This window comes from Podarcis filfolensis (assembly GCF_964270895.1).
Source record: "Podarcis filfolensis genome assembly, chromosome: 1".
NCBI lineage: Eukaryota > Metazoa > Chordata > Lepidosauria > Squamata > Lacertidae > Podarcis > Podarcis filfolensis.
In genome coordinates this window covers 52,771,344-52,793,166 of record NC_139604.1, presented here as the reverse complement: position 1 = coordinate 52,793,166, position 21,823 = coordinate 52,771,344, and the positions used below count along the sequence as shown (strand labels likewise).

Sequence of the window (21,823 nt, the reverse complement as noted above, 5' to 3'; positions counted from 1 at the left end):
TTCCATAGCGCTGCCTATCCGCATCGTGAAGCCGCTGAGGGACAAGACTGTGCTCGCACGGCACAAAGCCACGCTGGAATGCACAGTGTCTCAGTCTCGTGGCCGAGTGCGCTGGTTCCGTGGAGACACAGAGATCTTTGCTGGCAACAAGTACGAAATCTGCAACTTGGACTGCTACCGAACCCTCGTTATCCACAGCGTTGAGCCTGCAGATGAGGGCCTGTATACATGTGATGCACTGGACGACCGCTCCACGGCCCGTCTGCTGGTGGAAGGTCAGGGGGAACATGCAAGTACCATGAAGAACTACAGAGGGGTGGAGATGGGTGGGCCCAGAGGGGAGTTGGCAAACAATGCTGTGGATTTGGCATGAAGTTGTCTGCCAGGCAGGGGTAGAGGGGATAATGATGAAGAGCAGGCAGAGCCACTGTAGGGGGACAGGCAGGCTGCTGTGTCACATGGAAAACTCATTCTGTTCTCTGCCCCTGCAGCTGAAGGGATCCAGGTGGTGCGAGCATTGCGGAACGTAGATGTGGTGGCTCCCGCAGAGGCTCGGTTTGAGTGCGAAATCTCTGCTCCCCCGGCATGCAGCCCGCAGTGGAGTCTCAATGGAGAAGACTTACAGCCCAGCTCACAAGTGCGCATGGAGAGCATGGGGCATATCCACAGGCTGAGGCTCTGCCAGACAACCCCTGGCATGAGTGGGATGGTGAAAGTTACTATTGGCAATGCCCGTTCTAAAGCCCACCTCACAGTCCGAGGTACGTGTGCCTGGCAGCAGAGCGGGTTGGTAGCAGGGAAGAAATTGAAGAGGGTATGTGTGTTTGTGTGTTCCAGGACATAAAAATGCAAGCTGTTTTCTATCCTAAAATGGCGGAATGGTGAACCCTTGTCCTGTAGAAAGAACCATGGTCCTTCTGCATGGTCTTGGGCGCTGCTGTGACCTAGCCAGGTCACAAGAAGACAGTGAGATGACACATTGGTGCTGGGTGACAAAATGAAGAAGGGGAAGCTGGGCTGTGTGCTTGGGTTCAACAAGAGACTGTGTACGCCATGGGTAGCCAGTGTGGTGCCCCACAGTTGCTGTTGGGACTCCCATCAGCCCGCATCACTGGCCCCGTTGGCTGGGACTGAGCACCTGGAGGGCCACAGGTCCCCTAACCCTGGTCTAAGCAGTATCACTGAGGGAAGGAGAGGTGGTTGAACGGTGCCTCTGCCTTGATAGCATTTCTCTCTAATGCCTTATTCTCTCCACAGAGCGCTAGCATCAGGGAGACCCTGTGAGCAAAAGAGCATGGGTGAGCATGGAAAGCCCTGGGGCTACCAGGGGAAGGAGGAGACAGCATGTTTGACACTTGCATGGACAGCCTGAAGAATGGACACACACACACACAAAGAGAGAGAATTCCTCTTCCTATCTCCCTCTTCTGCATGACAAGGGAAGCAAGATCTGCTTTTATTAAATGCTCATGATTCCTGGTTTGTTTATTATTGTTGTTATGCTGGTGCTCTTTGGTAGGTGAGATGGCTCTTCTGGGCAGGATGTCTCATCAGTTGCCTAGACAAGCAGAAGGATGGTGAGGCGCTGGAGCTGTGCCACCTGTGCCTGAGCACACCCTTCAGCACGCTCCAGTGTAAGGCTTTTTAAACTGCAGGGACAGCTCCCCTGCAGTATCTAGAAAACACAGGCGAGTAGGTGGGTGTGTTGCTGTAACAGGCGACTGCTGTTTCCTCCTTCTCTCAATGCCCCATTGCAGAAGAGAGGCTGAGGCAACACCCGGCTTCGCAAAAGAGGTGGGAAGAGCCCCATGCCAGGGCGCATACACTGGGCAGCATAGATAGGTGTGTGCATATGTATTTCTAAGCCCCACCCCTCTGGTAAAACCTGAAGTCCGAGAAGAGGAAGGAAGGGCCATGGGCTGTGAAGAGAGCCCACAGATGGGGGTGCAAAGAAGGGATTGTCTGGGGTGTAACTAAAACTATGGTTTAACGTTTGCCTCCCTGCTCTGGAGCAGCCTTCCCCAACAGAATGCTGTCCATGTTTTGGACGACAACTCTCATCAGCCAACACAGCACAGGGAAAGGGCCTAGGGTCTATGCGCAGATGGGATCAGGTTCAAGCTTTAGCATCCACAAGTAGGATTGGGAGAACTTCCTGCCTGAAACTCTGGAGAGCTGCTGCTAATTGGTGCAGACAGTACTGAGCTAGATGGACCAATTTTCTGCAAGTGGGGTCTCTATGTTCCTCTGGTCTCTTTCCTCCAAACAAGGTTCTGCTCGTGCCCCCCGACCACCACCATGTGCACAGACCCATTGTTTGCCATGCTACTGCCATGCAGAAAGAAGTGGTGGCTCAGGATCTCTTCTGGTTAAAGATCTGCTGCACATGCTGCCTCAAGTTGTTGACCCCATTCCTCACCCTCATTCTCCTTCTGTGCCCAGTCCAGGCTTGCCTCATGCCCATGTCCAAGATCCAAGCTCATGCATGTGTGGTAGTGTTTGTGCCGTAGTCCAACGCTTGTGGCCCATTTCATTCATGGAGAGGCTGCTCTGAAAGGCTTTTTTTTTTACTTGCGCAGCCGCAGCCCGGCAGCGTTTGGCACATATACAAAGAGAAAGAGAGGACAAAACAAAGAAAAACGAGAGTGCAAGGTTTCTGTGGTGACAACAGTGGCGATTGGTGACAGAAACATGCAGTTTCTCCATGAAGGAGAGGCTTTTCTGAGCTGTGCTGGACCCTCCCTTGCCCCCATCCTGAAACAGGTGGTGAATCTTCCCTGCTCCTGTCCCCTTAAAGAGGAGACACTGAGAGACTCACAGCCCCCACCTCCCACATGATAGATAACAAGGAGACAAGCTCCAAATGTGGGGGCCACCACACTTTGACAGGGTCCTGTGCAGGGGGACACTCCCACCCCAGCTCTTTGAGGCTAGGTAGGGTAAAAAAGGGTGACACCCATCCCCAGGCATGGGCCTGAAGGGAAAGATACGAAGACTGCAGGACCCTGTCCCCCCAACCCCGGGTCCAGCAGAGCTCTTCAGGCCCAACTCTTTGTCAATAATAAATTAATACAAATAACTGCAACAAGAATATGTACATGGATGTTCCCCCCAGTCCCAGTCCCCTGACTACCCTGACCCTCACTCCAAAATGAGGAACAGGGGGAAGGGGAAGTAGAAGGGGGGTATCGAAAAGGCTCATTGCCTGGATACCAGCCGAATGCCCCATACTTGCTCCAGCTCCACCTCACACACGCTCACACACTCACACTTGCACACTTCAACAGTTAGACAGCCCAGCCCAGGTGGCCCAGATGCCCACCCCTCCCTCCTCCCTTCCCTCCTTGAGTTGCCCATTCAAACAGTATGCCAGGCACTGGTATGGGCAAGGGGCCCGGGGCCCAGAGGACCCCATTTCCCTGAGCTGGCTGCCCCAGCCAGACTAGAGTGAACTGAGTCAAATCCTACCACTTGTGCCCTGAAAAAGTCCTTGCGGGGGTCAGTTCAGGCAAAGACAAAGCTCCAGGACAAGGAGTGGGTCCATCGTGTGGCAAGACAACAGCACAGGAACACCCCGTTGGCCCCTCCATCTATGAGTCACTCCAACAGTGGTGGGTGGGGAATGTTGACAGTTCCTTGTCATTTTCATGCAGGCAATTGGCTCTTTCCTTTTCACCCTTCACTGCGTTCCGCAGTCCTGGCTCGGGTGGGTTAGCAACCAGGTCTCTCTTCAGCCCTTTGCCCCAAGCACCTGCTCATGTACGCTTTCCTTGCCCCTTGTTGCAGGGCAGCTTAGCTGAAGCCAGAGTTGCACTGGGGAGAATTCCGCATATCCTTGCAGTGTGAGAGAAACTGGGCTACAACTGCATGTCCAGGCCAGGTCTACGAATGCCAGCAAAGAGTATCTGCAAGTCCTCACAGGAACACAGGCGCTAGGCTAAGCCCACACGGCCTGACCTGCGTGACCGTGCGAGGGCAGCGTCCTTGTGACCTGGCGGGAGGTGCTGCACTATACCCGCATTGCAGGGCCAGAGCCCGTTGTCAGGGGCACGGTGGAGCCACAGTCATAGTCAATGTCAATGGCGGCATGAGCGTTGGCCAGGAGGCTGTTGAGAGAGGATCCCGTCTGCCGTTCCCGGAAGCTCTGTATGTAGCTCTACAAGGAGGAGGAAAGCAGAAGATGAGGGTGCTGCCTCCATCCCCCATCTGTGATTGAAACTTCCCTGTGTGGAAGGACTTGCCTGAGACTTGCTCCTGAGTGCTTTGGGCAGGTCCAGCCTCTTCCCACCTCAATTCCTGGGACAAGGCCCTTCCTAATGGCTGCCATATCACCCTCTCCTTGCAAGTAACCAAGAACCAGCTGTTCTTCCACACAATGCCTTGAGATGTAATAGGATTTATTTTCTCCCACATCTACTGGAAAGGGCTCATAGTGCTTCCTGGGGTAGGTGTAGGAGGAGCTCCTGGTCCTGCTGGAAATGACTGGTAGGGAGGCTGAGGTTTGCCTCTCTGTGCTGTGATCAGGAAAACTAAGGGCTGCAGTGAGGTGTGAACAGTAAAAGTGTGAACTGCAGATGTGCATTATTAGACAGATAATCTGCATATGTCCAGAAGCCACAGACAACCATTCAATATTCTATGGTGCCTGTCCATAAAAGTTTAAGAACGCGTGGCTGCCATTCACACGTTCCATATTGGCCATACTGGGGCACTGTCAGAGCCCTGTTACCTTGCAATTTTGAACAGATCACAATACCTTAGTTTTCTATGAAGCTCAACACCCTAGTACAGGGAGGGTGCCACAACAGAGCACAGCTTGTCCCAGGCTATTTGTACTTGGGAAGACTTTGGGAATGAATTGATGAGAGACTTACTGGATGTATGCATTGGCTGGCATAGTTAAGCATGTTCACTTTCATTTAAAGATCACCCTGTTCTTCTGCTATGTCATGAGGAAGTCACTGCCTTTCCCCCGCATCAATTAGCAAAGCTCCCCAAGAACCACCTGACAACACTATGTGTACTAGGCAGAGAAACCTCCATGGGTTGAGGAGAACTTCCAGAGACACACGAAGAAAATGTTAAGAGACACAGAGCTCTGCTTTTGGTTCCCAACTGAAACTGCCAAATGTAGAGCAAAAAGCAGAACTTGGACAAGGTTTCTCTACCCATTTTCCCTCCATATATGTTATGCCATGGTGTTCTTGTCTCGCACTGGGCTTCCTGCATATAGAGGCATCAGTGGGGGGTGGGAGTGGCCAACAGTGCTGGGAGTCCCACCGAACTGTTTCCCTGCTCCTCCCTCTATGGGAATTCCATACAGATAGTCCATATGAATGGAGTGTGGGAAGCAAAGGGTGCAGAAGCCAGAGACACTTCTGTCCTATACAGATGGGTTTCTTAATGTGGAAAGCGTGACTGACAGGGCTGGCTCTTAAGGCGGAAGTGTGTCACTGATGATCCAAAAGCAAAGGAAACAGCAGGAAAGCCTGGAGGAATAGAACTGGGAGCAAGTTGACTCCCATCAGTCTTTACCCCTAGGGAGCTGGATTCTTTGCAGTGTAATACATACAGTCCCACCACCCTAGCCCTGTGCAGGAGGGCACTGGCATTGACTCACTGGGGAGAGCACATCCCCATCAAATCGGCGCACAGGATTAGGCTTGCGACGGTAGGCAGGCTCCGGTGGGTGGGCCTTGTGTTGCACGTGGGGATGGGGGTGTGGCCGCCTCTTCTTCTTCTTCTCCTTGCGCTCTTCTCGTTGCTTGATCCGCATCAGCTGAACACGGCGCTGCTGCCGACTGATAATCACTGGGGGGGGGCAGGAGAGAGAAGAGAAGGGGGTGTGGTCAGAAGGGGTGGCCCAAGGTACCAAGCAGATGCCACTACTGGAATGCTTTGCTGTGGGATGAAGTGAAAGCCAAAAGCAGAGTTGGGATACCACCTCCCATTACCAGGTAAATTCATAATTGGCAGAGCCAACATTTAGTATTAGGTGTGGTGACTGGGGAATGCACCTGTAGCCTCAAGGTGCAAAGTTCCAAACCATTTTTATTCCAGGAAGCTGCCACTGAGATAAATGAGGTGCCAGCACATAGCAGCATTTGCTACCTAAGGGAGCTAGCCTCCTTTCACTACAGCAGGAATCTCAAGGTGGCTGAGCATGATTCATGCTTTTCATACAAGGCATCACCTGCTAACAGGCTTGTTGCAACTACTGTTTGGATGCAATATGTAGTAGTTTAGCTCTCAGAGAAAAGGTGTACCCTCTGGAATGTACCCTCTGTAACTCAGAATAAGGGTTCAAAGCATTAATTGGTTAATTTCTGCTAAATTCTTAACAACAGATAAAAAATAATCCTCAATTTAATTGTTAGGGGGCAGACTTGTGTGTCTTCTCCCCTCTCCCTCAGCCAAATTTGTGGAAAAGGGAACTTCAAGATGGCTCCCGGTTTATAACCACAGCTGGGACACAGCCTGTCTTCCTGGCTGAAATCACTAATGTTTTCCTTCTGGCAATAAGAACCACAGGCAAGTGAAGATGACAGTTCAAATTTTATGCCAATGTCCACCCCCCTTCCTACCCACCCTGCTGCACCACACTCACCTTCCGTGTGGGAATATCCCTCTGCCGTGACTTTCCACTGCACCAGGACGCCCAACAGTGCCAGGACTGGCCAAGTGCCCAAGATGACCCAGCTGTACCAGCAGATGGGCCGGGCGGGAGCTACCTTGACGCGCTCGTAGACGTACTGCAGCAGCAGGAAGAGCTCAACAAAGTAGTCGGCAGTGGCGGTCATGACGGCACTGCCAAAGACAGCGGTGGAGAGCGTGGTGAAGAGGCGCTGCCACTGCAAGGTGAGCACCGCACACAGCATGCCCACGCCGAGCAGCAAACCGATGGGGATCCAGACGGTAGGCGGGTGGTAGAACTGCTCCATCACCACCAGCGCAGCCACCGCCAGCAGCAGCCCCAGCAGCAGCCCGACCATGAAGAGCCCAACGCTGCGCACAAGCATGGTCACCAGCCCGCAGAGTACCCCGATGCCCAGCCCGATGCCCACGGAGGCCTCGACACTCAGCTGGGTGTCCAGCACCCGCTCTTTGTAGCACAACATGAAGATGATCACGGAGCCAAACATCAGTCCTGTCAGGAACATCACCGCCTTGAAGCATCGGTACCCTGAGGAAAGGAAGAAATGGATGCTAGCAGCTGTTGCTGCAGTCAGGAACACAGGACGGGTCGCCCATCTGTTTGGTTGAGCAGGGCAGACCATCCACATTCCTTTGAGCCACCTGCACTGAAAGTCCTGGCCTCTGACTTAGGAGGCTCATGCAGAATACCTACGCAATGTCCTACACTTACACACAGAGAAAGATATTCTGTGCTTATATCACAAAGGCTGGGGAGTCCTAATATCCAGGGCTTCAAAGAGCATGCTGCCTTACATGAGCATTCACCACACTCCCAACTGATCTGTGTAATGCATAAGTGGATGCACAGCAGTGTCTCAGGGAAAGCCAGTGCTAGCTTTTTCTCCTGGGACGCTGATGCGGTCAGCAAAGGAGCCCCGTTATGCAGTCTGGAAAACTAATGCTAGTTCCTGTAAGTCACATGGACTGGCAAGGACCCATACAGGCTAAAGCACCCACTTGGGTGTCTTCTGTAGAATCAAAAGCATTAACACAGCTCTCTGCTGTTGGAACAGCTTGGAATTACGTTAGGTTTATTTATTTTTTTCCATATCAAACTGTTAGCATATTGCATATCAAAATTATAATGATTAAAATACAAATCAACCCCCTCCCTTGTTTAGTGCATTAGGTGTTGAATGGGGAGGGCTAATAGAGCAAGCCAGCAGTAAGCTACAAAAACTGGGAACCTGCCTTTTCCATCTCCCTAGCAGCCTCATCCTAAACATGCATATTCAAAAATGCCCCCATAGTTTTGAGTGCAAGCTCAAGCGTGAGTCCCACTTCATGCCTGTTGCAGACATACTGTGACACAGGGTTGGCTTTGAGTGGAATGGGCTCCCTGGGCCTCATAAGGGCACTGAGTTCATTGATCTCCTTTGCCCCCATGCCTCAGCTCAAACTGTCCTCCGGGCACCTAGGACAGCACACAGACCCACCCAAACCCTTTCTCACCAAAGAAGCAGTAGATGATCCCAAAGAGGCAGCACATGGCGCAGACCACTGAGGGTACCACTTGGTAGCGCCGCTCAATCTCCTCCTCACAGCTGTATGTCCGGTCTTGGTTTGGCACGTGCGGCAGCAGCGGGAAACGCAGGGTCTGTACTGTTGACGTCATGGCTCTTCAGGGTCTCCTGGGGCAATGTCAGGCTCCCCACTCCCTCCCCGTCACCTGCGGGGGATGCTGTCTCATGGCATTGCTTCCATCTGTGGAGAGAGAGAGAGAGAGAGATTGAGGACGGATGGGACAAAAAAGGTGAGACCTGAAGGCATAATGTATTCCGCACTCTGCAGGGCTGTTCCACTCATTAAGAAACAACTCCCACTTTTCTGGAGGCTGCAATGAGGGTTTTAAAAAAAGTGACGAGATTAGAGATGGGAACACCCACTAACTCCCTGGGCCCCAAGCCAAGTCCAACTAGTCATTCCTGGCAAGGAAAAAGATGGTTTGAGCGTTGGCAATATATTATGCAAGGGGCAAAGCAGGCCAAGCATCCTAGCTGGGCCTCCAGGATTCCCGTTGATCTTTCTCCACCTCTGTCCCAGGAGTACCAATCTCACTGAGTCACCCCAGCCTCAGCCTGCCAGGGAGCTTAGCGGCATATTCCATGTCGGAATGGAATCAGAGCAATGCTGGGAGGAAGAGGAGGGCGCTGAGCAAGGGATGGGACAACAACAACTTTCCAAAATGGAAAAGCGGGGCGGCGGGGAATGTGGCTATAAAGAGAATCGCCACCGTATGGTCTCCACGGCAACCGAGCAAAGAACAGATGATACTTTTAGCAACGCACATGCTCCCCCACTTCCAACACTCACCCCCACCCCACCTTCTTCCTCAAAGAACCTGTGGGGTAGGAGAATGAGTCACCAAAGAGGGAGATGTAGCAGTTCGGGAAAAGCATCTGCCAGAGATTTGAGTTTCATTAACCCTGCGTGCGGGATGGCTGACTGGCTGAGAGCAGCTCTGAAGACAAAGGAGGACTGGTTAGTCGGCTAAAGCATCTTCCTTCTTCTTTACCTCTGATGTTCAGCCTTGGAAAGCAGCTGCAAATGCGGATTAGAGAGTCCCTGAGTGCTGTTGTAGGCTAGAGCACTGTCCGCACCCCAACCCCTCCCCATTTCCTCATTTCTGGTGGATTGCAGGCTGGAAGGCACAACAGAGAAAAGCCTTTTGTGTTAGTTCTCCCTTGCTCACACATGCTCAGATCCGTCCAGCACGAGCCGAGCCCTCCCCACTCCAGCAGCCCCCAAGTAAGAAAGGACAGGACACTCTAATGATGCAACTGGGGTTTGGGGGGAGTGTTTCTGAACCCACTTCCAGACAGGTGAGGTTTTTGGAAGCATTGTAGCTAATGTTTAGGGAAGTTTTTAATTTTTAATGCTGTATTGTTTTTAACACTCGATTGGGAGCCGCCCAGAGTGGCTGGGGAAACTCAGCCGGATGGGCGGGGTATAAATAATAATAATAATAATAATAATAATAATAATAATAATAATAATTATTATTATCCCCTTTCACAGAAGAACCGTGTTTTCAGGGTAGGAGCTCAGTGGCATGGGGATGGGTGAGGAGACTTTAAGAAAGCGTGGCTGGAGACATGTTGCCCACAAGCAGGTCAGGAGCCTGGGAAATCTCATCCCAACGTGCGCGCGTCCCCCTCCCCGCCGCCTCTGTCTGTCTGCATGTCTGTCTGTCTGCCATTCCCCCCTCCCCGCTGACGCCAGCACCAATGGCCGCTAGTACTGAAAGCATGCTGCCTACGGATTGGTGCACTCTCTGTTGCTAAGGAAAACAAGTCATTTTCCCATTGGATGCTGAGAAATTACCAAACGCCGGCCTTCTCCTCGGCTATATCTTTTTCGCTTTGTTTCAGCAACTCGGCTTTTTCCTCACGAAGCCCCGCCCGCTCTTGGAATGTGGCTTTACTTCTCTCTCACGCCCCCCCTTGATTCTCTTCAGTTTTTATCCCACCTGCAACCCCCCTCCCCCCCAAAAAAGCCGTGTGCCAATGGCCCTTATTCCAAATATGTGTCCGCCCTGCTGGCTCCCCAGACACTTGATAGCCCTCAAACATCCCCTGAAACCCCCACATTACAATTGGCAGAGATAAAAAGGGGCTATCATGCACACACTATTAGTGCAACCACAGACACAACTTGTGTCACAGAAGGACAGAACAGCTCATCCTAGTGCCACTTGCTTCCCACTCCCAAGTGGCTCCTGGCTTGGCAGGAGCTGGTGACCCTTGTGACATGGAAAGGCCTGCCATCAAGTTTGGGAGCTATAGATCCAGAAAAAGCACTGCCTGAGGAGGACTGTGCTAACCCAGTTCTTATTCTTAGGAGGATCTAAGGTTTACTTCATTCAAACAACAACATATAGAATATTTGATGTCAGCAAGTAAATCTTCTAGGTATGTGGGTTACACCAAGAACGGCTGACACTAAGAACTTTGGACTTTCCCCCTCCACAGCTCAACACACAAAGACAAAGCAACTTCAATTTCTGCTGTCACCTCAAGTCAAAGCTGCCCACTGTATGGAGAACATAGTTCGTCATTTGCCAATGGAAGCTTTACTGCGGTAGGCATGTAACCATTTGACAAGCTGGTCATCCATAACGTCCTGCCATAGGCTTTAAAAGGTTATTAGACAGATCCATGGAGGATATCAGTGGCTTCTGGCTTCGTGTTGTGTCTCCAGTGTCGGAGACAATATGCCTTTGAATCCCAGTCACTGGGAATCGCAAGTGGGGAAGGTACTATTGCAACCAGCTCCTGTTTGTGGACTTTCCATGGGCATCTGATCAGCCACTGTGAGAACAGGATGACCTGATCCAGCAGGACTCTTCTTATGTTCTTATGCTATCAGTGAAGACAATTCCGCCCACATCCATTCCCTGTCAGAAATCTAGGGAAGCAATGGGAATAATGGACCCTCCTCACCACCTGGTAGAAGATCACAGATGACTGGCAAGGTAAATTGTTACACAGCCATATGTATTCCCCCTGTATCATCACTATCTGGTTGATCATCGCCTCATGATCTGCACATCAGTGAATCATGTCACACAGTATTCAGACAAGCTGGATCAAGAGATGCAAAGTAAGTACTGTATATCATTCACAGGGAAGTGATAATCAAAACTATCAGAAAGTTGCTTTCCCACTTGTCTCTGCAGAAAACAGAGGGCTGCCTGACAGCAGTAAAATGGGCAAAATTAAGGCAGGCTCTTAACAAATGCAGAGTTAATAGCCACACATTGGGATTTAAATTAGAGGTGTGCTGGGCTCATTCCCAACATCTTCAGAATACCAGGTGCCATGTAGGATTTTCCATCAAGTAACATCAGTGGGAAACTGACTGATCTGGAGGGGGGTTGATATACACCCACCTGCCATACAATCAGGAATGGTCCATGATAAACATTGTAACTGAGCCAGGTAATCCAGGCATCCTGGATGGAGTAATACCCACAACTGTGGCCAATGTAGTTCCTCCTACAAGCTTCTGTAGTCTATGTCATTAAAAACAGCTTCTAAATATAATTGAAAATGTAAGACCATAAGACATATGGAGGATTAAACCAAAGCTCCATCTACAGTATCCCAGCATCCTGTGGCCAGCCAATGCCTCTTAGAAGCCCCAAAGCAGAACTGGAGGGCAACAGCCCTTTCCTGTTGTTTATTCCTAGCATTTAAGAATGTAAGAGCGGTCCTGCTGGATCAGACCTTAGGCCCATCAAGTACAGCATCCAGATGCCCCAGGGAAGCCTGCAAGCAGTACCTGAGTACAACAGTGCCCTCTCTATTTGTGCTCCCTGGTGACATATTCAGAGGCATACTGCCTCCAAAAGCGGAGGAAGATCATAGCCATTATGGCTATACCCCACTGATAGCCTTATCCTCCATGAATTTGTCTAATCTTTTAAAGAGTGTTCAGAGGTATGCTGCCACTGAACATGTAAGCTGGTTTGGGGAAAGTGGGAGCAAAATGCTTGGTCTGTGTACATAGTTTATGCCAGGATCTCTTGTTGAACACTTTGCTCCTGGATTGGAATTCTGGTCCACTCTAATGAGTGTTTACTTAGAAATCCCATTTAATTCAAGTAAGTGCACATGGAATGGCAACTTTAAAATCAATAAAGTATTGCCACCATGTGGGTCTCAGAGCAAAAAATTGCTACTAAATGCAAAGTAGAATCATAGAATTATAGAGCTGGAAAGGGATTCCTGAGAATCATTTAGTCCAATTCTAACTAACTTTTTGTTGGTATAGCAATATGCAAGATGTTGAACTAGTCATATCTGTATAACATGTAAGCTTGCATAATTGAAGCTTGGTGAACCTCAAAATCCTCCACATTTCTACCATAACAAGATTCAATCAAAAGAAATCACTCACCTAGTTTATATCTCTGAAAATCACAGAGATCCATGGAGCTGACACAAACAAACTGTCATGCTCTTGTTCCCAAACAGCAACATTTGGCATCATGCCAGCAACTATCTGCCAAAATAATTCCAAACCTAAGTGTGGAAAATCCAGCCCTTAACAGTTTATCTCTAGGCAAGCTCCAATTTGTTTTTCTCTGTGGCACAGTCTTTCCAGCTCTCTCCCCCCCACTCCGCACCAAATCCCTGCCAGTTATTCTAATCTCCCTCTTTCCACGTGGTCCTGTTGCCTAGGGAGGAAGAAAGGCCAATGCAGTTCACAGCTAGCTAATGTCTGCTATGGGCCCAGAAGTAGCTCTGATACAGACACAGATACCTGTTCTGTAAGGAGGGGCTCTCAATCTGTAAACCCTGTTAAGAAGTGTGTATCTGAACAAACAAGGTTCTGCCCAGGCTGACACCAGGTACCACAGCCCGTGACCTTTCCTCTCCTCTGTGGGAGCAGGGAAACTCAAACCTTGATACTTTTTAGTGTTTAATATATTTGAGTGTTGCTCCCCACCCCCAAGGCAGCTAGAGGAGAATCATGACCCTGCTATGGGTTCCAGGCCAACTGGCTCAACTGCAGTCCAGGAATTGGATGAATCCTCTTCCACAGTGATTGAGGGCAAGAGTGCCCACTTTCCCACAGGCTCTCTTCACGTGTGCCTACACAACCCTTTCGCCCTCAACTAGAGCAAGGAGACTGACCTTTTCATACAAATGTAATCTTGATTATTTCATAGGGAAGAGGAATAGGGAGGCAGAGGAACTTTCTTTATACCACTTCCTGGAAACCTGATTGGAGTATGTCTGGGATTGTCCTGGAAACCAGGCCACTCCACAAAGGAGCTGTGCCCAATACTGCAGTCCTAGGTTCTCTCAGCAAGGGAGATGATAAGAAAAGGTTGTGACAATGTAGATTCTGCATGTGAAGTTTTAGGAAAGAAAGACAGGTCTAGACCAACAGAAGACACTATGAGGAAGGCATGAGAGCTTGTTGCGGATTCTTACTTAGTAGGAGTGGGGTAAGGATAGTTGTGGAAGGACTAGCAAGACACTGCCTCACCTTTTGCTGCAGGATGCAGAAACATGAATAACCAAGCTGTTCCTATTTTAGGGGAAAGTGCCAGGGCACAATGTTATGCCAGGAACTTTTCTTCTGGGCTAGGGTTAGGCACACCTACTCTGATAGGATCTGTGTGCAATATGGAAGGGAATCCTTGGCACCTTATCCTCTTCCTGCCACTGGGATTACTGTGACAGCTTGCTGAAAAGCTGCTAATGAGAGAATGCTATTAACCTGGGAGTAACCCAGGGGAGTGGCAGTACTTTGAAGAGAATCTGCAGGACAGGGCCCTGTCCTTCAGGTACTCCTAGTTGCACTAGTTGTGCTCTAAGGAAACACTGTGCAGAGTTTTCACAGAGGTGGCAAGAAGGTATTTATATTATGTTCTAGGAATGTTGTTGTTTTTTTTTAAAAAAGATTTTGTAACACTTGTATTGGAAAGCACCCAAATCAACCACACTTGGTACAAAAGTCAGCTGCAAGCATTACACACATATAAACACACTACCCAGAGCCTGTGGGCTGCACCTAAGAATTTTTGACTCCAGAGAAGGACTAGCTCAGGATCTTCCTGTCTATGCTCCTCTCAGTGGCCGACTGGAGGGCTCTAGCATAGGATAGCTGTTTTGTCCCTGTAGCTAGTGTGTCTGAAGGATATCAAGCATGGGGCAGGTTCAAAGGAGAAATGCACTTTACTGGGGCATAGCCAGGTTGCAAGAACCTGATGCTTTCCTGTTCCGTGCAAATCTCACATGACCATACCATAGCCTCTCTTCACATTGCCTGGCTCCATGCAGTGCCAGCCCTCTACTGCAATCTGGTTGACAGACTCTATCCCATTCCATAGCAAGACATGTTGACCTTTTCTATTCCCAAGCACAAAGCTTGCCCATCCAACCTTGGACTTGCAGGTGTTTCTGGAAAGGGTTCCTTATTTTGTTTTGCAAGTATTGAGTATGATGAAAACCCATTCCCTATGTTGACTGCTATCAATTCAAACGGAAAGCAGAACTGGAAAATGTGATGCTGCAGTGATAGCTCTAAATTAGCCACACTCATACCCCTCTCTAGGAAGCACAACTTTTCTGAAGTAGTTCCTGTGTTGGCATTATGGTGGCTGGTGTAGATTAGCTCCACCAGCCTGCATTCCATCTCCCCCCTCTGCCTGCCTGACACATACCTGGCTTTGTTCATCCATTTACAACTCAGCCTGCTCCATCTACTTATCAGCTTGTTCCTGCCACTAGTACAAGCTGGACCAGGTTTCATTCTTGTTTGGGACCGGCAGATCCCATAAGGGAAGCTGCAGAGTTGCTAGGATACAGAGCTGCAAAGACTTCTGGGGAGCCTGCCAGACTCCCTTTGTTTGGAAAGAGGGGGTCCCCAGGGGATCCTGGGCTGGTGGACCCAGAGATGCCTACAGATAGCTATCTTGACTTAGGATACAATGGTTCTCTTTTTGAAGTGGGAGGATTGTTTTCATCCAGCCAATCGAGGATTTTGCTTTTGTTTCTTTTAAACTCAGCCTTTGTTGACATAGGTTTATGCTAATTAATAACTAGAAATAGAAGGCTGGGCTTTTATTGTTCTCCCTGCGGGGAATCACATCTAAGCAACACAAGCCAGAAGAAGTAGGAGCTTCAGGCAGACACACTTTTTGGAACTACCCTTCCAGCGGGGTGAGGGAAGGCTGATAATCCCTGAGCCTGGCAAAGTGTGATGTGTGGCTCACCGCAGCCCTGGACGGGCGAAGCCTGTTGGGTATGTGTGGGGGACAGTTTGGAATAGCACCCGTCCGCTACCCGCTTCATGCGCATCTCTCCCCTGGCTCGGCGGCCTTCAGGGCTGCTTTAGCATGGCTGCGCGGGTGACGGGCGTCCACGTGAACTCAACCCCGCTGCCTCTCCAACTTCTTCCCACTGCCTGCTGCCCCCGGGCAGGAGAGACAGCGAGGCACGGCCATCCATGGCTTTCCTCTCGCTGGCATTTACCCAGCGCTGCCGAGGCGCCCAGCTCGCTCTTTGTGCGCTCCCCAGTCATTCAGCGCCGCCTTTTTTTCTTTCCTTCTCCAACAATCCCGTTCATTTAATGCTCCGCGATCGAGTCCTCCTTCCCTTTTCCCAGCCCAGCGGCGGTGGGGGCGACCGTCTCTCTCTCTCTCCCTCTTTCCTTCCGTCTCCCTTCCTCCTCCGGCAAGGGGCGCTGCAAAGGAGCAGCAGACCCAGCCAGCAACCCTCTCCCTCTCCTCTTCCCCGCGGCGGTTCCCCCCTACCTGCTCGGCCCGGCCTCGAACCCGGCCCGCCAGAGCCCGCCCGGCTCGGCCCGGTGCTGAGGGACAGCTCCGCGTGACGTCAGCGCCCAGGTCCTCTCCCTCGACCGCCCAACCCCCCCCCGCTCCTCCGCCGCTCCTCGCGCGCGCGGCGGCCGAGAAAGGCTGCCTGGAGCGGATGCAGCCAGGCGCGCGCCACGGACACAACAAATAGGCTGCTGCTGCCGCTGCTTCTTCCTTCCGTTCCCCTTCCAGCTCCTCCCTCGCCGTCCGCCCCCAACCCTCCTCATCCCCCGCGCCGCTTAGGGCCTGGAGCGCGCGGCGGTGGTAGCGGGGGCTCTGCACAGGCGAGCGTGTGTCACACAGGCGCCCACACCCGCAGAGCCTCCTCCGCGGGATCCTATCCGCTCAAGGAGCACTTGTTAGGCATTCATCCCGCCCCCCCGCTTCCAGTGCGTTGCGTCGGCGGGCCCTTGGCGCTTCCCTATTGTCATGGCACTGCATCAATCGCCGCCTTGGTGGATCTCTCTACCCCTCCCCCGCTCCCCGCCTCGCGCTCCGATTTTGGTTTCCTCCCCGCCCCCGCGCTCCGCACTACCTGCGATCCTTACTATGTTGTGCACCACCACTGTGCAAGCCCGCTTGCCGGACAGCCTACGCTGGCTCCTTCGCCATATGGCACCTTGTGAGACTGTCCACTTCTGCCCCGCCCCCAACTGCATTGCTCCAGCGGCTTCGTCGGTCTACCTCTGGCTGGATTGCAACTATTGTTTGCATCGCTCCCCGCTCCAGTGCAGTGAATTTCCCAGCCCTGCTGTAATGTAAAAACAAAAAAACACTCCATTTAGAAAAAAGAATTGCTTTGTTTTAGTTTTTTTGTCTAGGAAAAGCTTTCTACTAGCAGAGACACACCATGTAAACAATGTTTTATGTGCTGAGACACCCCAGTCTCGGGTGAATGCAGCCCCACCACCTTGGAGTCTCTGCCTTGACTTGCCTGAGGACTGAGGACTCCTAAGGCCATGGCCCCTCATCAGCCCTGCTCTGTGCCCCCCTCCAGCATTATTGGTTTGAATGGGTAGTTGAACTCTGTCTGATAATGCCTCTTTGTATGTGGTTCTACACTCGCTTGGTTGTTTGGAAGAGGAAAAGATGGGGGTCAGGGTGTGTAGAAACATCTCACATTTGCTTTTTTGGAATGTACCCTGCTGAATAAAGGTAAGAATCTCCATCCACTTTTGTCTGTGGGCCGGCATTCTGGCTGTTCTTTCTGTTATTTGTTAAATTTGTATCCTGGAATTCATCCCAAAGGAGCCCAGGGCAGGAAACACTTCAGTAATAACAATACAACTGAATACATTTTAAAACGGTTAAAAACACATAGAAAACAATAAAACACAATAAAACATTTGAAGCGAATTTAAGAACAGCTATAACCAATTGATGTGTCTGGATAGCTCTGCTGAAACAAAAGTTTTCAGCAGGTGTCCAAAGGAGCAGTGATGGCACTTCCTTAATGTTGATAGGCAGGGAGTTCCAAAGTACAGGTTGCTGCTGCAAATATCTATTACAAAATATATATATATATATATATATATATATATATGCTATTGGACTACATCATCCTGACCACTAGCATCATCCTGACCACTAGTCTTGTAACTAGGAATGATGGAAGTTGTAGTCCAACAACATCTGGGGACCCGTGGCTTGAACTGTTAATGTGGCCTGACCATATGCACAGAAATCTCTAGCTCTCATTGCCATGTGGTCCAGGAACTGCAGCTGCCCCGTGTCCACATTGGGCTGGATTTTTATATGCTGCCCCTCACATGTAGGACAGTAGCCAAATCAGTTGCGTTTGGATTACAGGAAGGATATGAGCTTGGCAGGGAAGCCAGATATCCCTGAACCCCAGAGGTCAGTCATTCCACTGGCTTAGGCACGTCATCAAAACTGCTCAAGGCTGAATCCCACTTACCATCTGCTGAGCTCCCTGTGTCATGAGAAGAAGGAGGAGGATGTGTGGGAATGATGATGAGGCACTGCTGCTCCTACTGCCATCTCCTCCCTTCCCACTCTCAGCCTTTAGCAGCTAAGACAGTTTAGATCCTCCTCTGCTGTGCTAGGTGATTAGCTCTGGCCTGTAGCCTAGAGAAACCTTTATTTAAAGGTCTTAGTAATATAGTCAAGCAGAAATGCATATGTATGCATATCCACCTCCAAAGGTTATGTGGTTGTATAAGACTTGGTGATGTCACCCATGTATTGTCAGCACATCAGACCATTTTTAATTTTTTTTTTTTTTTGGTCTGGGCATCAGAACCCTAATCCCAGTCTCTCTGGCCGGTAAAGCAGTCTTCTTAGCCTGTCACCAGCTTAACACATATCTGGATGGGGATAAGCAGCTGATGCACCAAACCTTTCTTAGCCATATTCCTGCTGCCTTCAAGCACAGGGCCTACTGAGTTTCAGCTCAGACCAGCCTACCTCTTTGAAGTATATGGCACAAATCCAAGTGCAGTAAGCACCAAGTGTACATATATCAAAGGAATTTGTTTTTTGGGGGGGAGGATCAAGGGTAAATGGGCTGAGAGAAAGCCAATTAATAGCAAAGGAATAAATGCAGAATGCCATCTTTGCCCACCATAGCTGCAAAGTATACATTGTGACAACCACCCTGAAAATAAGCCCATAAAAGTTACTAGGCTGCAAAGGGTGGTCTGCTTACTTGCTAGTGAAGGTTGGCTGATGAAGGACAATGAGCTTGGTCCCTTCTCCAGCAACCTGCTGCATTTGTATGCTGCTCACAAAGATGGGGGGGCGCTTCTATCCCAATGCAGCAGCCCACTTGATTTCTCTGCTGGCATTAGAGAAGGGATGGGGTACCCCTTCTCCACCAGCCCAAATCTTTGCCTGCTTTCAGTTACTTGTTGCCTATGCCCACCACACAACAGCTCAAATGTAAGGCTGAGTGTGAGTTCTAACGCAAAACGCCAGGCTTTTCACATTAAATCAGTTTTGTGAGTCTGAGAAAAATAATAAGACTGAATGAATATCAGACTCATAATTGTTTTTGGATTCTAATGAAACTTTAATATAATGTGCTTGAAGGGGTGTGTGTGTGTGTGTGTGTGTGTGTGTGTGTGTGTGTAAAAGAGAGGGTTTTGGGGGGGCTGTTTATTGGGTATAGATAGCCTTTGTGTGTCAGTGTGTGATAGTGCAATCCTATGCAAGTTTACTCAGAAGTCCCACTACATCTAATGGAACTTATTCCCTAGTAAGTGTGTTTAAAATTGCAGTCTGATTCATTAAAGATCTGGTACATGAAATGCTAGTAGCTTGAGGCTAATGCCAAATCTAGGGGTGGCACTGTAAAGATGATGTAGGAGGGGAATAAAAATAAGGTTTTTTATGTAGTCTGGCCAGCTGGAAATAACAGGGCTCCTGCACCTTATGTGGAAAAGGGAATTTCAGCAGGTGTTGCTTGTCATGCAATGTACACTTGATAGCATATTTTCTTCTGTGTGGCTGTTAAAGTTGCAGTAGCCCTGTGCCCTTTTCCATCTGGCAGTTCTAGTTTTGTGTTTCTTTGTTGTACATTTAAAGCATATCCAACACATATTTAAAGGGCATGATTTCCCCCCAAAGAATCCTGGGAACTGTAGTTTGTAAAGGATGCTGGGAATTGTAACTTTGTGAGGGAAACTACAGCTCCCTGGCTTCTTTGGGGGGTGCCATGCGATTTAAATGTCAGTTGGATATGCTCTAAATTAGAGCTTTCCGAAATGTGTGTCATGGCACGTTAGTGTGTTGGCTGCAGTGGTGGTGCGAATGCTTCCCGCACTCATCCTGGGGCAGGAAAGGGCTTGCTAGTAAAACTGAATTACTGTGTCGCGAAATGATGCATGTCTAAAAAGTGTGTCACCAACATGAAATGCTTGGAAAGCTCTGCTCTAAGTGGATGGTGTGGATCTGCCTAAAGTTGTGCAATTTTGCAACCCTTCTGAAAAATGATGTGGAAGGTACAGTGGTACCTCGGGTTACATACACTTCAGGTTACAGACTCCACTAACCCAGAAATAGTACCTTGGGTTAAGAACTTTGCTTCAGGATGAGAACAGAAATTGTGCTCCGGCGGCACAGCAGCAGCAGGAGGCCCCATTAGCTAAAGTGGTGCTTCAGGTTAAGAACTATTTCAGGTTAAGAACGGACCTCCGGAACGAATTAAGTACTTAACCCGAGGTACCACTGTACTTGGATCACAGGTTCTAATACTAGGGTTTTATATGAAAAATGTAAAAGTAATACTGTAGATATATATTGTGTGTGTGCATGTTACATGGTTTTAGCTGATCTATGAGGCTCTGTAATGAAAAGCCAAATTACTTTTAAGTAGGGTTTAGACATAAATGCAACAATAAATCAAGTTCAAAATTGGAGCTGAGAAGAGTGCCCTAGATGTCACAACACTGAATATATTCATTAATGACTAGATAAAATAAATAAAGAGACTTTGCAGCTAACTTTCAGGTGATACAACAGGAACAACTGTAAATGAGGTGAAGAATTAGTTTTTAATCAAAAGTAATTAATGGATTAATGCATGAACAATTTTGAGCATTGTAATGACCATGATAACAATTTTACAAAGCCAAAAATAAGGCACTGTGCACTTGTAAGAAAAACACTAAAATGGGAATGCTAGATAGCTTGATCCTATCTACCTTGGCTCAACAAAATCATTTTACCCACAGGCCATATTATTTTCTTCTGCAGCCGAGTTCATTTTCAAAACAAGCTGCAAGTGAGTCAAATTAAGTGCATCAGATTTAGGCTAATGAAATTAGTTTCCTGACGAGTACAAGCTGTGGGATCGCCTTCCTTGGAAGTTGTTTCTTAAATGACGGGCCCCTTCAGGCATCATTTTTATTAAGCATTCATCATTATTTATGCTCGTGATCTTCGGTGGCGATTATACACAATCGTGCTTTCATAACAATTTGTGCCTGCAAAATGTTTTGGGCATCATGTAGTTTCCTGCTAAAATCCTGTAACTTTTCGTGCCACAAATGATGCCTCCTGTCACTATTTTGTGGGTGGGATACAAGTGTATGCTTGAACTTTAGATTTGCTGGTCCATTGAAGGGCTCCATCATGGGCTTAGCCAGGATTTATTTTAGGGGGACAGGCTTTATGTTGGTGGGGGGCAGAACTGAGTTATCTACCATGCAATTGGTCAGTTAAGTATTTTTATTTATTTACTTGATTTAGGGGGGCAGCTGCCCCCACCCATGGGCTCCATTGCCCTAGTGCAACAAATCCACTTTAAAAAAGAATTAGACTTTTTGCAGTTTGGAAGGTGACATGGAAATGCACTGAAAAGAGGGTAATGGTTAATAAGAAGGGGTATAAAAACTCTACAAGCAAATCAGGATAAATGCTAAATAAACAGGTTGTCTGGAGGAGCCCACAGTATGTGAAATGGCTTCCCCAACACGTATGAGGTCTGATCTATACATACAGCAGAATATGGTAGTAAAGACCTGTTGTGATATGATGTAAGCAAAGCCAGCCCTAAGATTAGGCAAACTAAGGTGAACAGCTGGGGCTGGGCAGGGGGCAACAATGGCAGCTCCCTGGCTGTTCCTCTCAGGTCTCCCATCTATTTCCCTCTGTTGGATGACAGATGCTTCAGTACTACCCCTCCTGTCCTCTCTAAACTGGCTTAGGTACAGCAGAGGACCTCATCCCTAGTTGTTGAAGTAAGATTCTGCTGCCAGGCTTGCATGCTTCTGTGTGGGCAGTGGGCACCATTTTGCCTTTCACCTATTGGGCTGACCCTGAAATGAAAATATA

The 21,823-nt window shown here is 49.2% G+C and overlaps 2 protein-coding genes across 19 annotated transcripts in view; one reads left to right on the top strand and one right to left on the bottom strand.

Moving 5' to 3' along the window:
- The window catches only part of OBSL1 (obscurin like cytoskeletal adaptor 1), a 64,158-nt gene extending 62,682 nt beyond the window's left edge, over nucleotides 1-1,476 (top strand). For all 13 annotated transcript variants that reach the window (XR_014542527.1, XR_014542528.1, XM_083590784.1 and 10 more), the window contains 3 exons: nucleotides 9-275; nucleotides 492-761; nucleotides 1,258-1,476. Coding sequence is in view for 11 of the 13 variants with exons in the window: in XM_083590784.1 (XP_083446910.1) it covers nucleotides 9-275; nucleotides 492-761; nucleotides 1,258-1,265 (545 nt within the window). In the remaining 2 variants the exon portion in view is untranslated. The remainder of the gene's footprint in view (nucleotides 1-8; nucleotides 276-491; nucleotides 762-1,257) is intronic.
- A 1,075-nt stretch (nucleotides 1,477-2,551) lies between these two features.
- On the bottom strand, nucleotides 2,552-16,704 carry TMEM198 (transmembrane protein 198). Of its 6 annotated transcripts, none has more exons than XM_083591189.1 (5): nucleotides 16,576-16,704; nucleotides 8,149-8,400; nucleotides 6,608-7,183; nucleotides 5,621-5,811; nucleotides 2,552-4,156 (listed from the first exon to the last, which is right to left on the bottom strand). In XM_083591189.1, the coding sequence occupies exons 2-5, from the start codon at nucleotides 8,309-8,311 to the stop codon at nucleotides 4,010-4,012; spliced, it is 1,077 nt and encodes a 358-aa protein (XP_083447315.1). In that variant the 5' UTR covers nucleotides 8,312-8,400; nucleotides 16,576-16,704; the 3' UTR covers nucleotides 2,552-4,009. The 6 variants fall into 6 exon arrangements, with proteins under 6 accessions (XP_083447315.1, XP_083447314.1, XP_083447313.1 ...); XM_083591188.1 differs by having other exon boundaries at nucleotides 16,563-16,682; XM_083591187.1 differs by lacking the exon at nucleotides 16,576-16,704 and adding an exon at nucleotides 15,968-16,471.
- Between the last annotated feature and the right edge of the window lie 5,119 nt (nucleotides 16,705-21,823).

Bases quoted from the DNA above. Each gene is read 5' to 3' on its own strand.
- TMEM198 (XM_083591189.1), bottom strand. From the start codon at position 8,311: ATGACGTCAACAGTACAGACCCTGCGTTTCCCGCTGCTGCCGCACGTG. The intron at 5,812-6,607 runs GTGAGTGTGGTG...GCCCCCCCCCAG, and splicing joins GGGATATTCCCACACGGAAG to TGATTATCAGTCGGCAGCAG. The intron at 4,157-5,620 runs GTGAGTCAATGC...TCCTCCTTGTAG, and splicing joins ATGGGGATGTGCTCTCCCCA to AGCTACATACAGAGCTTCCG.